The 16,777-nt window shown below is 46.1% G+C and overlaps 1 protein-coding gene across 4 annotated transcripts in view; it reads left to right on the top strand.

Annotated features, from left to right (window-relative positions):
- The first annotated feature begins 4,113 nt into the window (after positions 1-4,113).
- Positions 4,114-16,777, top strand: part of AFAP1 (actin filament associated protein 1) — a 224,159-nt gene continuing 211,495 nt past the window's right edge. For all 4 annotated transcript variants that reach the window (XM_073610727.1, XM_073610710.1, XM_073610719.1 and 1 more), the window contains exon 1: positions 4,114-4,328. In XM_073610727.1, the coding sequence (XP_073466828.1) occupies positions 4,310-4,328 (19 nt within the window). In that variant the 5' untranslated portion in view covers positions 4,114-4,309. The remainder of the gene's footprint in view (positions 4,329-16,777) is intronic.

Raw genomic sequence — 16,777 nt, 5'->3', positions numbered from 1 at the left:
GCTCATAGGAATCAGAGATCAGGGTGCAGAGCTCATAGGAATCAGAGACCAGGGTGCAGAGCTCATAGAATCAGAGATCAGGGTGCAGAGCTCATAGGAATCAGAGACCAGGGTGCAGAGCTCATAGGAATAAGAGATCAGGGTGCAGAGCTCATAGGAATCAGAGACCAGGGTGCAGAGCTCATAGGAGTCAGAGATCAGGGTGCAGAGCTCATAGGAGTCAGAGATCAGGGTGCAGAGCTCATAGGAGTCAGAGATCAGGGTGCAGAGCTCACAGGTGTCAGAGATCAGGATGCAGAGCTCACAGGTGTCAGAGATCAGGGTGCGGGCATCAGGGATCTCAGGGGGTCAGAGCTCACAGGAATCAGAAATTAGGGTGCAGGGAACTCAGGGGACCAGAGCTTACAGGGTGAGCTCACAGGAATCAGAGATTAGGGTGTATAGCTCATAGCTATCAGATATCAATGGGCATCAGATATCAGGGATCTCAGGAGAGGAATCAGAGATCAGGGTGCAGGGCACACAAGAATTAGGGCTCATAGGAAGCAGAGATCAGGGATCATGGCTCTCAGGGGATCATAGCTCACAGGAATCAGAGTTTACATGGATCACAGGAAGGTGCATGGATCAGGGAACATGGATCTGCAGAGTGCAGAGATGAGAAATCACAGGGTCCATAGATCACAGAGGTCATGGATCATGAATCTTGGGAATTGAGGAGAGATTAGGGATCACAAGGATCAGAGATCAGGGTGCAGGGATCACGGATCTCAGGTGTCCAGCAGGGTGCATGGATCTTGGATCTCAGGGATCAGAGATCATTGAGCTCAGGGATGATGGGTTTCAGGGTCTAGGGATTATGGGTGTCATAGATCAGGGGTGATGGGTGTCAGGGTGTAGAGGTGATGGGTGTCAGGATTTAGGGATGATGGGTGTCAGAGTGTAGGGATGATGGGTGTCATAGATCAGGGATGATGGGTGTCATAGATCAGGGATGATGGGTGTCAGAGTGTAGGGATGATGGGTGTCAGGGTTTAGGGATGATGGGTGTCATAGATCAGGGATGATGGGTGTCATAGATCAGGGATGATGGGTGTTAGAGTGTAGGGATGATGGGTGTCAGGGTGTAGGGATGATGGGTGTCATAGATCAGGGGTGATGGGTGTCATAGATCAGGGATGATCAGTGTCAGGGTGTAGAGGTGATGGGTGTCAGGGTGTAGAAGTGATGGGTGTCAGGGTGTAGAGGTGATGGGTGTAGAGGTGATGGGTGTTATAGATCAGGGATGATGGGTGTCAGGGTGTAGAGGTGATGGGTGTCAGGATTTAGGGATGATGGGTGTCAGAGTGTAGGGATGATGGGTGTCATAGATCAGGGATGATGGGTGTCATAGATCAGGGATGATGGGTGTCAGAGTGTAGGGATGATGGGTGTCATAGATCAGGGATGATGGGTGTCATAGATCAGGGATGATGGGTGTCAGAGTGTAGGGATGATGGGTGTCATAGATCAGGGGTGATGGGTGTCATAGATCAGGGATGATCAGTGTCAGGGTGTAGAGGTGATGGGTGTCAGGGTGTAGAGGTGATGGGTGTCAGGGTGTAGAGGTGATGGGTGTCAGGGTGTAGAAGTGATGGGTGTCAGAGATCAGGGATGATCAGTGTCAGGGTGTAGAGGTGAAGGGTGTCAGGGTGTAGAAGTGATGGGTGTAGAGGTGATGGGTGTTATAGATCAGGGATGATGGGTGTCAGGGTGTAGAGGTGATGGGTGTTATACATCAGGGATGATGGGTGTCAGGGTGTAGAGGTGATGGGTGTCATAGATCAGGGATGATGGGTGTCAGAGTGTAGGGATGATGGGTGTCATAGATCAGGGGTGATGGGTGTCATAGATCAGGGATGATCAGTGTCAGGGTGTAGAGGTGATGGGTGTCAGGGTGTAGAGGTGATGGGTGTCAGGGTGTAGAGGTGATGGGTGTCAGGGTGTAGAAGTGATGGGTGTCAGAGATCAGGGATGATCAGTGTCAGGGTGTAGAGGTGAAGGGTGTCAGGGTGTAGAAGTGATGGGTGTAGAGGTGATGGGTGTTATAGATCAGGGATGATGGGTGTCAGGGTGTAGAGGTGATGGGTGTTATACATCAGGGATGATGGGTGTCAGGGTGTAGAGGTGATGGGTGTCATAGATCAGGGATGATGGGTGTCAGGGTGTAGAGGTGATGGGTGTCATAGATCAGGGATGATGGGTGTCAGGGTGTAGAGGTGATGGGTGTTATACATCAGGGATGATGGGTGTCAGGGTGTAGAGGTGATGGGTGTCATAGATCAGGGATGATGGGTGTCAGAGTGTAGGGATGATGGGTGTCAGGGTGTAGAGGTGATGGGTGTCAGAGATCAGGGATGATGGGTGTCAGGGTGTAGAGGTGATGGGTGTCAGAGATCAGGGATGATGGGTGTCAGGGTGTAGAGGTGATGGGTGTCAGGGTGTAGAGGTGATGGGTGTAGAGGTGATGGGTGTCATAGATCAGGGATGATGGGTGTCAGGGTGTAGAGGTGATGGGTGTCAGGGTGTAGAGGTGATGGGTGTAGAGGTGATGGGTGTCATAGATCAGGGATGATGGGTGTCAGGGTGTAGAGGTGATGGGTGTAGAGGTGATGGGTGTCAGAGATCAGGGATGATGGGTGTCAGGGTGTAGAGGTGATGGGTGTCAGGGTGTAGAGGTGATGGGTGTAGAGGTGATGGGTGTCATAGATCAGGGATGATGGGTGTCAGGGTGTAGAGGTGATGGGTGTCAGGGTGTAGAGGTGATGGGTGTAGAGGTGATGGGTGTCATAGATCAGGGATGATGGGTGTCAGGGTGTAGAGGTGATGGGTGTCAGGGTGTAGAGGTGATGGGTGTAGAGGTGATGGGTGTCAGGGTGTAGAGGTGATGGGTGTAGAGGTGATGGGTGTCATAGATCAGGGATGATGGGTGTCAGGGTGTAGAGGTGATGGGTGTCAGGGTGTAGAGGTGATGGGTGTAGAGGTGATGGGTGTCATAGATCAGGGATGATGGGTGTCAGGGTGTAGAGGTGATGGGTGTCAGGATTTAGGGATGATGGGTGTCAGAGTGTAGGGATGATGGGTGTCATAGATCAGGGATGATGGGTGTCATAGATCAGGGATGATGGGTGTCAGAGTGTAGGGATGATGGGTGTCATAGATCAGGGGTGATGGGTGTCATAGATCAGGGGTGATGGGTGTCATAGATCAGGGATGATCAGTGTCAGGGTGTAGAGGTGATGGGTGTCAGGGTGTAGAGGTGATGGGTGTCAGGGTGTAGAGGTGATGGGTGTCAGGGTGTAGAGGTGATGGGTGTCAGGGTGTAGAAGTGATGGGTGTCAGAGATCAGGGATGATCAGTGTCAGGGTGTAGAGGTGAAGGGTGTCAGGGTGTAGAAGTGATGGGTGTAGAGGTGATGGGTGTTATAGATCAGGGATGATGGGTGTCAGGGTGTAGAGGTGATGGGTGTCAGGGTGTAGAGGTGATGGGTGTAGAGGTGATGGGTGTCATAGATCAGGGATGATGGGTGTCATAGATCAGGGATGATGGGTGTCAGAGTGTAGGGATGATGGGTGTCATAGATCAGGGGTGATGGGTGTCATAGATCAGGGGTGATGGGTGTCATAGATCAGGGATGATCAGTGTCAGGGTGTAGAGGTGATGGGTGTCAGGGTGTAGAGGTGATGGGTGTCAGGGTGTAGAGGTGATGGGTGTCAGGGTGTAGAAGTGATGGGTGTCAGAGATCAGGGATGATCAGTGTCAGGGTGTAGAGGTGAAGGGTGTCAGGGTGTAGAAGTGATGGGTGTAGAGGTGATGGGTGTTATAGATCAGGGATGATGGGTGTCAGGGTGTAGAGTGATGGGTGTCAGGGTGTAGAGGTGATGGGTGTAGAGGTGATGGGTGTCATAGATCAGGGATGATGGGTGTCAGGGTGTAGAGGTGATGGGTGTCATAGATCAGAGCCCCTTTGTTTGTATACACACAGCATTCTCTGACTGTCAGCCTCTGTCTCCTCTTTGTTCCTGAAGGCCCGCCCCCTGGCTGTGCCGGGCTGTGATTGGCCACTGAGGGTGTCAGTCCAGGCCGGAGTGGGACATGCGGGCTCTATGTAGGATTGCTGGGTTGGGATCACAGCTGTCGCTCGGCTCTCCGGATCTGCGGGCTTTGTTAGCGGCTCCGGGACCTCTTCTTCTTCCAGGGACCCCCTCTCCTCTCCGGGACCACCTCTTCTCTCCTCCCCGGGCGGACGGCTGGATGAAGCGGAGCAATCATGCAGAAGTACTGCAGAGGTAAGAGAGAGGAGATCCCCGGTGTGTCCGATCATCACCCGGGGGGACAACATTCATCCGGGTCACCACATGGCTCCTACACCATCACCTACAGGACTGTCCTCATCACAGCATAGTCCTAGGATTATTCTCAAAATAGACCCAGGGTGGTCCAGCATAATCCCAATATAGTTCTAGCATAGTCCTACTATAGTCCCAGCATTGTGCCAATATAGTCCTACTATAGTCCCAGCATTGTTAGAGTATAGTTCTTCTATAGTCCCAGCATTGTCCCAATATAGTCCCAGCATTATTCCTAAGATCGTCCCAGGATGGTCCAGTATTATGGCCAGTGTAGTTGTCCCAGAATAGTCCCAGAATAGTCCCAGGATAGTCCCAGGATTGTCCCAGAATAGTCCCAGGATAGTCCCAGGATTGTCCCAGGATGGTCCAGTATTATGTCCAGTGAAGTCCCGGGATAGTCCCAGGATGGTCCAGCTACATTAGTTCCTGGAAGGGACTGATCCTCAGATATAGGATATCATTCAGGCAGAGGTCAGGGAGGATGGAATGACAGTGATCAGTGACAGGACATGTCAGGGACTGTAGGGCTCGGGTCACATGACCTGACATTGATGCCTTGTGTCTTGCATTGCTCTGATGTCAGTACCATGCGTTGTCCCAGGTTGGGTGTGTTACAATGACTTCCATCCCAGCACACTATATACACCTTACCGGCAGACGTGGATTGGAGCTGTGCTGCCAGAAAGGATGGCAGTCATTTTTTAGGGACGTTGAGCTGCACTGCCATCCCATTCATTTTGAATGGACCGCCTAGTGCAATGTGAAAAAACGACTCACACCAACACACATGTACGTTGTTATAACAACACCCCCAGAAGCAAAGTGTGGATTTAGCCTAATGGTGGCCACACACCTAATGATCCGATCAGACGATTCTTCACAATATGATCAGAAAGATCTCTACTGTCATCAATCAATTCTCTACTGTCATCAATCGATTCTGATCAAAGCCGATTGATTTCATCAAAATGATTCTGATCTGTCTGGATGGAAATCCGATCGTAGGAAGCTAGATACATCCATATGACCATTTAGCATTTAGTGTATTGAACAATCTTCAGATTCTATGTTATCCCCAAACAGTAAATCGATTGTCAATACAATCCTATAGAAAATCATTCCATGTATGGCCGCTCAGGAATTTCAAACACACAAATATTGATGATTGAAGAGAGATGAGAGACTAGATCCTGTGGGTACATTTCCGCTCTTCATTCATACATTGTACGTTCCACATTGCTACATTGTGAGTGTTCCAGATCACATGATCATAGGGTGACAACAACCCTCCTATATTCTGCAGATTATGTCGGTCCCCCCCCCCCCCCCCCCCCCCCCGAGGTATATAGATGATATCTAGTTATATGAGCGCACAATGCTCAGAATAGGGAAATCTCCCACCTTTGTTCTTCAAGACTTTCTCAGATGTGGTTGTCAGCAGGCGGTGTCATACGTTGTCACCATCCCTCGTATTGCTTTCTTTACCATCTGTCATTGTATGGGCGGCTTCATGGGATTGGGGTATGCCCTGCAATCTACAATCACGGATGTTATAGAAAGGCGGAGGATGCTATGTATAGAAAACAATCGTTTGGAGGATTTTGCTGATGTCTTCTATTAGGCCTCATTCACATGCGTTCATAGGACGTTTCTAAATGTATGTGATGGTTTCTAGATTGTAAGCTCTAATGAGCAGAGCCCTCTGATCCCTCCTGTATTGATTTGTATTGTAACTGTACTGTCTGCCCTCATGTTGTAAAGCGCTGCGTAAACTGTTGGCGGCGGCGCTATATAAATTCTGTATAATAATAATAATAATTTTTGTCAATGGTGTAAGGCAGGACATGACAAATTTGCTTTGAACTTAGGAGCCAGTTTTTACATGTGCGTGGCGATATGTAACGTGTATTGCAATTGATGTTTTCATGCGTAGGTGCCCCAATGCGTGTGTTCAGGTTTGTATGTGCATGTATTTGGGGGTGATGTTTTCCATCACATAGGGGACAAAAAGTCCCCTATGTAATGATTTTTTGGGTGACCGGTTCTCTTTAATGAGACATGCAGGGTCTTAAAGACCTTGCATGTCTCTTATGTGCTCCACTGAATGGAGTGCAAGGCACATCGCACATCGCACTGCATTACATTCTTTCCTGGTGTTCTGCCGAAAACTCCCAACTAGCCAAAATCTCCAATCATGTCACTTCCAGTGACTCTCCAGCAGCAATAATTGGAGAATTTGACGAGTTGGCTGTTTTCACAGAACACCGGCAGGATATACACTATGGTACATGTCTGTTTTGACAGAACACCGGGTAAGGAGGAAAAATGTTGTCACCACCATGGAGGCGGCCATGTTGTTGGTTATTAGCGGGCGGACTAACTATGTCCACTCATTATATCGTCCACTGAAAACAGCTACCTCGTCCAAATCTCCAATCACTGCTGGAAAATCACCGGAAGTGACGTGGTTTGGAGTTTTTCCGGCAGAACACCAGCCATGCCCGTGGAAATTGACAACAAGAACCCAGAAGTCACATCATACACGTCACTTCCGGGTCAGAAACAAGATGGGGAGGAGAGCAGACACACGCTCCTCCCTCCCCCTCTACCCTTCGTCGCCTGCTATGCCGGTCCTGGGTTTGTGGGTTTGCAGATGGGCAAGCGGAGCCTGGGATACATGGGGGGGGGGGCAAATTACCAAAGTGTGTAGAAGCAATTGGGTGGCAGCAGAGCCGCCCAAATGCTTCTACAGTGAACCCTGCTGCTTGCCCGCAAAATGTGCTAAATACAGAAAAAAAACTAAACGCACGCAAACTGGACGCAGCTAAATATTTAGTTTGTAAGTGGTCATAATATTCTGCAGTCGGATTCGGCATTTAGTTGCGTCTGAATCAGTCCTAATGCTTGATAGTGTGTGTGTGTCTGTATGTAGTGTACAAACGTAATGCTATGATATCTTATCCAACAACAAGGACTGTTCCTTTAAATAAACATAAGATTCTGTACACGAGCCTGCAGCTAATTATCTCCCCCATCCTTCACGCCCGGCGTGCCGCCCCAGCTCCCTGGCACAGTCAGCTCTGTGAGCGGCTTCAGTTGCTCTCACACTGTAACGTTCTTATTTTTCCTGTGAACGCGGCCGTCCCCTCTGATTGGTGGAGGCCGGGGCTTAGCTCACTAAAACGTAATTCAATTTCTTCCTGTGGGAATTTTCTCCTCGTTTTCAAACCAGAAAACAGCAACTGAATGAATTGTGTGACGGCGCTCTGCCGCCAAGCCATGTCCTGCACAGGTCTGGCAGCCAAGCGGTTAACCCAATATGTGGTGTCTAATGTCATTAGCAGCTTCTGCGTTTACCTCACATTTCATTTCTTCCATTACATGGACGCTGGTCGCCGAGAATATTGTTGCCGTTTAATAAAGTGCTTTATCCTGTCTGAGTTTTCCGCTGAATGATATTTCTGGTCATTAGTATTCTCCGCTCAACCTTGTGCCTCACAACAGTTATTTATTCCAGGCAGCCATCTTTGTTTTCTGTGGAGTCACAGGAAAGGACATGTCAGAGTTCCTTTGTGGTACATTAAATGTGGAAATTCAGCCAAAAGCTAAAGATGCCATTGAAATCCACACATGTGAAGTGTTCACTTCCAGAACATTCACAAATGTATTCATTTTATTTATTACAGGTGCTTATATAGTGCCACCAATTTACACAGCGCTTTACATATATATTCCACATTCATATCTCTTCGTTCACTACTGTGATTACCAGGCACAGGGTGACAACACCATTCAGAGTCTGCAGTTTGCCTGTGTCACCTCCAGCCTGCTCACTGGACCATAAGGCCTCATCACATAGGGCAGTATATGGCCAGGAATCTGCGGATTTATGCGGCCAGGAGTCGCAGGTGCCGGCATTCAGCCGCGGCCAGCAGCCTCAGTCACACCCTAGCTGTAAATGCAAAAAAATGAGCGGTTTCATGCAAATAGGGACAGATGAACGGTCCTCAAAGCAGACAGTCTGCAGCCAGTGCTGCTCCTCTGTTCCTATCCACCAGGACCACTCATCTGTTACTAGCCGCATGTAACTGCTCGGATGTGCGTTTACATGCGTACAACTGCGGCATATGTCAGCCTGTCAATGACATGTACAGACTGCTGGCTTCTGCAAATACACTGATTCCTGGCAGCGTGTTGACCTGTGTGCCTATGTGAATGAGGCATACATGAGTATCCCTTTGCTTGCTAGGGCCCTCCTGTGCACAGCCCTCAGCCACCATTGGTACTTGAATCCCCTGGTGCCCAACCTGCGGCCCTTTGGTATATGATGTGCAGCCCTCAGACCTCAGCAGTCTGTAGTGGGAACATTGATTAGGTAATAGCATTGATTTCTACTAACCTCATGTTGCATGTTTCCAGTTTCATGTTACCTTCTACAGCATATTCCCAGCCAACAATGTATCCTGTCCTCACTCTCTGACCCCCATTTCCTCTATTAGGTCTGCAGTTTCTGACAGACCTCTCAAGAATTATATATAATGAACAGTGACCCTTTGGTGATGTCATTTGAGGCCTTCTTTAGTTCATAAGTTGACAACCATTGCTGTAATCTATGGAACAATATAATAGAGACTTACACTATATTGTCAAAATTATTGGGACACCTGCCTTTACACGCACATGAATTTTAATGGCATCCCAGTCTTAGTCTGTAGGGTTCAATATTGAGTTGGCCCACCCTTTGCAGCTATAACAGCTTCAACACTTCTGGGAAGGCTTTCCACAAGGTTTAGGAGTGTGTGTCTATGGGAATGTTCTAATTCATCCCAAAGGTGTTCTATGGGGTTGAGGTCAGGACTCTGTGCAGGCCAGTAAAGTTCCTCCACACCAAACTCGCTCATCCATGTTTTTTATGGACCTAGCTTTGTGCACTGGTGCGCAGTAGAGCTGCACGATTTTGGCTAAAACGAGAATCACTATTTTTTTGCTTAGAATAAAGATCTTGAGTCTAGCTGTATAACATCAGATTATACAAAAAAATTGGGCTAACTTTACTGTTTTTTTTTTTAATTCATTAAAGTTTATTTAAAAAAAAAAAAAATACGTTTGAAAGACTGCTGCGCAAATACGGTGTGACATAAAATATTTCAAAAACCATTTTATTCTCTAGGGTCTTTGCTTAAAAAAATATCATGTTTGGGTGTTCCAAGTAATTTTCTAGCAGAAAATAATGATTTTTACTTGTAAGCAGCAAATGTCAGAAAAGGTTTGGTCTTTAAATGGTTAAACTTCCTTCATTTACATACTGGAGTTCTTTCCTTTGATGAAAGAACAAAAAGATGCTTTGTTTCTACTTATTCAAGTGTTGTGATTAAACTTGGCAGACTGCCTGGATTTTTAATTTTTTTTTTTCCCAGCTGTGAGAACTCTCTACACTTTTTAAAAAGAATTGTGACATGCTTTTTTGAAGATCGAGAAGGGAAAAAGATTGCGATTTTGATTTCTTAACGATTAATCTTGCAGCTCTAGTGCGCAGTCATGTTGGAACAAGAAGGGCCATCCCCAAACTGTTCCTACATAGTTCGGAGCATGAAATTGTCCAAAATATCTTGGTATGCTGATGCCTTAAAGTGGATGTAAACCCAATGTCATCCTTTCTAAACTACTGCCATAGGGGTTATCTATAAGGATATACATGTCTCCTGCATGTATCTTTACCTGTCAAATGTCTCCCCTCTGTCTGTTATGAGACCCGAAAAACTGCAGATTCTGTGGGTGGGGTCTGTTGTCTGGAGCTCGGTGGGTGGAGTCGTGATGTCAGTAGACTCCCCGCCCACCTCTACACTCCCCTTGTCAATATGCATTTTCTCCTGTGTATTTCTTACACTGAACTTCTGCTATGATCTCTAACATCCAGTGAAAAGACAGGAAAGTAACCACATGACTTCAGCATGCCAAATCATGCTGAGGTGTGGAACAGCCAATCCTTGCAGAGCTGCTGAAGAAAGGAGTGGGGGAGGGAATTAAAAAATAATGCATGTCTTAGGCTAGTGCACGAGATATGTAAATCACCTGTCACTCACAGCAAGGGGGAGGATTTGACAAAGTTTTTCTCAGTTTGTCAAGATTTTTCTCACTGAACAATAAAAGAGGATTGCTCAGAGCTGGATTAACTCTGTGTGGCAAGACTGGGCTCAAATGATAGGAAATCTTATACTCTACATTATGACATCAAAAAAAAAAATAAAAAAATTTGGGTTTACATCCACTTTGAGAGTTCCCTTCACTGGAACTAAGAAGCCAAGCCCAACCCCTTAAAGCGGGGTTCCACCCAAATTTTGAACATTATCTCTTTGCATTCTCTTCCTTGCCTAGATGCTGACATGCTGTGTAAAAAAATTTAAATCGCCGTAAATACTTTTTTTTTCTAATCTTCTTAGCACTTCCTGGTTTTCCTCCCATGGGAGTAGGCGTGTTTCTAGCCTCTCCCAGACCTCCCACAGTCCCCTGGGAGCTAGTCTCTGGCTTCCCAGCATGCATTGTGCAACAGCGTCATCACAACATCTCTGCTCCCAGCATTCACCGCATCCAGGAAATACATGCTTGTGGGCTTCAAATGCCCACAATGAAGATGGAAACCGCCTTCAGTCAATTTTATAAGTTATTATTTACAACGAAATCGGACACAGGCGGACTTATTACACAGAACATGTGAGTAGATAATCATGAGAAGAAAAGTTTGTGAATGAACTCCAAAAAAAAAAAAACGATAGATAGGTGGACCCACGCTTTAAAACCAACCCCACACCATAATCCCCCCTCCACCAAACGATTTGCACCAGTGCACAAAGCAAGGTCCATAAAGACCTGGATGAGCGAGTTTGGGGTGGAGGAACTTGACTGACCTTAATCTGATAGAACACCTTTGGGATGAATTAGAGCAGAGACTGTGAGCCAGGCCTTCTCATCCAACATCAGTTCCTGACCTCACAAATGCGCTTCTGGAAGAATGGTCAAACATTCCCATAGACACACTCCTAAACCTTGTGGACAGCCTTCCCAGAAGAGTTGAAGCTGTTATAGCTGCAAAGGGTGGGCCAACTTAATATTGTACCCTACAGACTAAGACTGGGATGCCATTGGAATTCAAGCGGCCATGTCAAGCGGAGTTCCACGCTCTTTCACAAATCAAGCTGATTCACAAGCAGGCATTATAGACATTGACAAAAGGAAAGAAGTTTTTTTTTTCCCTTATGCCGCGTACACACGACCGGACTTTCCGGCAGAATAAACTCTGACGGTTTTTTTGACAGAGTTCCGCTGAAACGGACTTGCCTACACACGATCACAGCAAAGTCTGATCGTTTAGAACGCGATTACGTACGACGGGACTAGAAAAAGGAAGTTCAATAGCCAGTAGCCAATAGCTGCCCTTGCGTCGTTTTTTGGTCCGTCGGAATAGCATTCAGACGAGCGGATTTCCCGATAGGAACTGATTCTGTCGGAAATATTTAGAACATGTTCCATTTCTGGGTCCGTCAGAATTTTCGAAAGGAGAAGTCCGATGAAGCCCACACACGATCGGAATGTCCAATGGAATGATTCCGTTGGACCTTTTCTGCTGGAAACTTCTGTCGTGTGTACGTGGCATAAGGGTTACCTTGTTATTGATTGCTGAAGTGGCGCTTCCTGTTCTAGCCACCTGCGGGTATTGGCGTCAGATCAGGCGGTGCAGTGTCTGCTGGGGCGGCACACCGACTCCTGGGAGCTATGAATCAATCTTCCCAGGAGTCAGTGTGGCTAGCCGCCGCTAATCATCGCGAGATCCCGAAACCATCACAACGGGGCGGGCACTTCCGACGCCGCCGCCTGTTGTGATGGCAACGTCGGAAGCTTACGCCGCTGCGGCGTGGACTCAATGCGCGGAAACGGGCGGTGCATGCTGGTAGCTCAGCTTCACCGTATCCCGGAAGTGTCTGCTTTAGAAGTGTGGGCTTTACATGCCAACAGGCAAGATGAGAACTTCCACAAAGAAATTATATAAGTTGCTTTTAGGAATTTAGGAGTTTAGAAAAAAAAAAAAAAAAGTTTTTATACGTTGGAACTCCGCTTTAAAGTTCACGTGCGTGTAAAGGCAGGCGTCCCAATACTTTTGGTAATATAGTGTAGCATTGTATATACTAACAGACCCCTTAAAGAGACCTTGTCACCAACTTATAAAAATTGCAGGTACAGCTGGCCGTACAAGGATTGTTGCCATTGTATTGTGACAGTGGGGACTCTCTGCTGTCAGAATACACTGATCATCACCGCAGCTGATGTCCCTCAAATGGGAACGGCCAAAGACGGATCAAAGTATGGCCGGTCTCCACTCTACGGCCAGCTTAAAAAGTACAGAAAATCAATCGTGTAGATACTCTACTCAGACCGCTTTTCCTTTTCGTAATTGACTTTTTATTGACTTGAAATGTGGCTCCGAACTACTTATACTTTTTAAAAAAGAGTCAATTCTCTAGAGCAGACTACCCACACCTTGTTTATCATAGCCCTCTCCTCGTCTGGAAGTGTCTATATACTGTCTGTGCTGGCCCAGCTCCTCTTCCTTCCCTACCTTTTATGTAGCAGCCGTGGAAGCGGCAAAGGGGAATACTATAGAGCAGTGGTTGTCAACGTATGAGCTAAAGGGGGGCTCAAATGTGGCCCCTGAGATCACCAAAGGGCCACACATAATGTTCAATATTTATGATGCTGGAAAGGACTGTCTGAAACTGCAGACCTAATAGAGGAAATGAGGGTCAGAGAGTGAAGACATCCTACTTTTTTGGCTGGGAATATGCTGCAGAAGACAATAGGAAACTGGGAACATGTTACACGAGGCTTGTAGAGATCAATGCTATTACCCTAATCAATGTTCCCACTACAGACTGCTCAGGACCAAGGGCCACACATCATATACCAAAGGGCCGCATGCAGCCCTTGTGCCACAGGTTGGGCACCAGGGCTATAAAGTTTCAATTGAGGTACTGCTGGGGCTGCTGACATCACATCCAAGATGGCAGCACCCAGTGACAGTCTCTGGGCTTTTGGATGTTTACAGGTAAATGCCATAATTTTTAGTCTTTTTAACCACTTCAGGACCGCCCACCGGCGTTATACGTCGGTATTTTGAAGAGGAATATCGTTGTTATGGCAGCAGCTAGCTGCCCTAACCCTGGTATCCTCTTCTTCAGCGGGCGGTCTGCTTTAAGATAAAAGTGGTCTCTGTGGCGGATTCACCGCAAGATCACTTTTATCGGCGGTGGGAGAGGTGCCCCCCTCCCGCCGCGCTCAGGTGCCCTCCACCGCTTACCGGACCTGTCGGCAGCGGCGGAGGTGGTCGGATCCTTCTCCTGGCCAGACATGGAGACGAGTGAGGGGAAGATGGCCCCCACCCCTCTCCATATCATTGCAGGGCGGAAGCAATGTCAAAACTTCACTTCTGCCCATAGCTCTTAAAAGGTCATTTTTTTTTTTTTTCATTTTTTACATGACAACATTTTTTTTTTTTTTTTTTTATTGCATTTTAGTGTAAATATGAGATCTGAGGTCTTTTTGACCCCAGATCTCATATTTAAGAGGTCCTGTACATTCCTTGTAATAGGAATAAAAGTGACACTTTTTTTTAAAAAAAAAAAGAACAGTGTAAAAATAAAAGGTAAAATAAATAAGAAAAAAAAAAACATTTTTTAAAATGCGCCACGTCCTGCCAACTTTGCGTGCAGACGTGATACGTGAGTAGCGCCCGCATATGAAAACGATGTTCAAACCACACATGTGAGATATCGCCGTGATCGGTAGAGCGAGAGCAATAATTCTAGCCCTAGACCTCCTCTGTAACTCAAAATATGCAACCTGTAGAATTTTTTTAAACGTCGCCTATGGAGATTTTTAAGGGTAAAAGTTTGTCGCCATTCTACGAGTGTGACATGTTGGGTATCAATTTACTCGGCGTAACAATATCTTTCACAATATAAAAAAAATTGGGCTAACTTTACTGTTGTCTTATTTTTTTAATTCAAAAAAGTGTATTTTTTCCCAAAAAAGTGCGCTTGTAAGACCGCTGCGCAAATACGATGTGACAGAAAGTATTGCAAGACCGCCATTTTATTCTCTAGGGTGTTAGAAAAAAATAAATATAATATTTGGGGGTTCAAGTGATTGTCTAGCAAAAAAAAGAACTGTTTTTAACTTGTAAACAACAAATCTCAGAAAGAGGCCCAGTCCTTGAGTGGTTAAAGGTCCCTTATGATCTGATCCATTGAAGTGTGTTAAATGGATGCTCGTTAAAAGGCTGTATTTCATGCGGCATTATGCATTGATGCAGATCATTTATTTAGAACCGGACGTGACCCTCTTTTGTAGTGAAGTGTACCTGTCACAGGCCGGGAGTGCAGGTGTGTTGGTTTCTGTTGAGAGTCGAGGTGGCATTGCAAATGAATGTCAATGCACTGTGCCAGCTGGTATGTGTTAATGCAGCACATGGGTCTGGAGGGGGCCAAAAGGTACAGGGACAGGAGAGAAATCCAAATTTGCAGGTGACATTAAAAATAATGTAAATGCAGCAAAAATTATATATATATATATATATATATATATATATATATATATATATATATATATAATGTGTATATGTATATGTGTGTATATATATATATATATATATATATATATATATATATATATATATATATATATATATATATATAGTTTACTAGGTTTCTGTGGCCATTAGAGTTGAATAACTAACTAATTCATGGGCTGATCCATATGGTAATATAGGATAGGCCATTATTCCCACACTAACATATGTCATCCCTTGGGGTCTGCTTGGGTTGTGATTGTCTTGAGGACAATAAAAGTCCATGTCTGCCAACCGGAGGATTGACTGAACAAAATCACAACATCCCCCTTAATACCAGAGGCCTACTGCTGCCTGGGGTGTAATAGTGTGTGCTGAATATTTCATTGAGTGTTTGTTTATATGCACATTGTTGTTTTATGGCATTATTATGTCTTTTATTCTTTGATTCTATTATTTATTTAGTACCTGTTATTCATACAGTGCCAGCCTACTCCACAGAGCATTCATTTGGCCATATATGGGTTGATTTCTCATTCATTTCTACTCATATTGTCCAATTAATTGATCACTACACATCTGAGCCCTCCGGAGATGTACCATTTTGCTGCAGTCACAGGTAATGCATTATTCACTTTTCTCTGGGATGAAGTAAAAGATCCTTAATTGGCGAATATGTTTCATCATTACTGAAGATGATTGGGAATGACACCAATGTTTTTTTGCACCCCCTTGGTGCTTTCTATGTTATCATATTGATGCTGGAATCTGGTCAGGACATAGTTGGGAGAATTTTCAACACTTTTCTGGCAGGATGGTCAGTTTAAAATGTCCAGCTCCAAATGCATAAAAGCATTGCAACAGTTTTAGGCTTCATTTACACTTGAGGATGGTGGTGTACCCATACCACGAACACGCAGTTGAGTCACGTTTTTACTCCCTCCTAATCACTCCCCCTTAAAGTGATTGTATAGTCCTTCTTTTTTTTTTTTTTTAAATAGCAAACGTTATACTTGCCTGCTCTGTGTAATGGTTTTGATCCTCCTCTTCTCAGGTCCCACACCTGCGCTCCTGGTTCCTCCCTCCTGCCAGGTGTCCCCAGCTTGCAATTGGGGCATCCAAGCAGACGTGTTTCCAATCAGCAGCTGTGTGTGTCCATTAACACACGGAGCCGCTGTGTGGCCCCGCCCCATCCATCTGCTGATTGGCTCACTGGCTGTGATTGACAACAGTGGGTGCAATGTCGATAAAGACATGGATGAGTGAGTTTGGGGGTGGAGGAACTTGATTGGTCTGCACAGTCCGGACCTCAACCCGATAGAACACCTTTGGGATGAATAAGAGCGGAGACTGCAAGCCAGGCCTTCTCGACCACATCAGTGCCTGACCTCACAAATGCGATTCTGGAAGAATGGTCAAACATTCCCATAGACCAGTGATGGTGAACCTTGGCACCCCAGATGTTTTGGAACTACATTTCCCATGATGCTCAGCTACACTGCAGAATGCATGAGCATCATGGAAAATGTAGTTTCAAAACATCTGGGGTGCCAAGGTTCACCATCACTGCCATAGACACACCCCCTAACCCTTGTGGACAGCCTTCCCGGAAGAGTTGAAGCTGTTATAGCTGCAAAGAGTGGGCCAACTCAATATTGAACCCTATGGACGAAGACGCCATTAAAGTTCATGGTTCATGTGCGTGTAAAGGCAGGCATCCCAATACTTTTGGTAATATATTGTACATTCACATCAGTGCCTGCTCTCA

The sequence above is a fragment of the Aquarana catesbeiana genome, linkage group LG01, assembly GCF_042186555.1.
Source record: "Aquarana catesbeiana isolate 2022-GZ linkage group LG01, ASM4218655v1, whole genome shotgun sequence".
Classification (NCBI taxonomy): Eukaryota; Metazoa; Chordata; class Amphibia; order Anura; family Ranidae; genus Aquarana; species Aquarana catesbeiana.
Note: the sequence above shows the minus strand (reverse complement) of the source record. Positions and strands in the feature narration are given on the sequence as shown.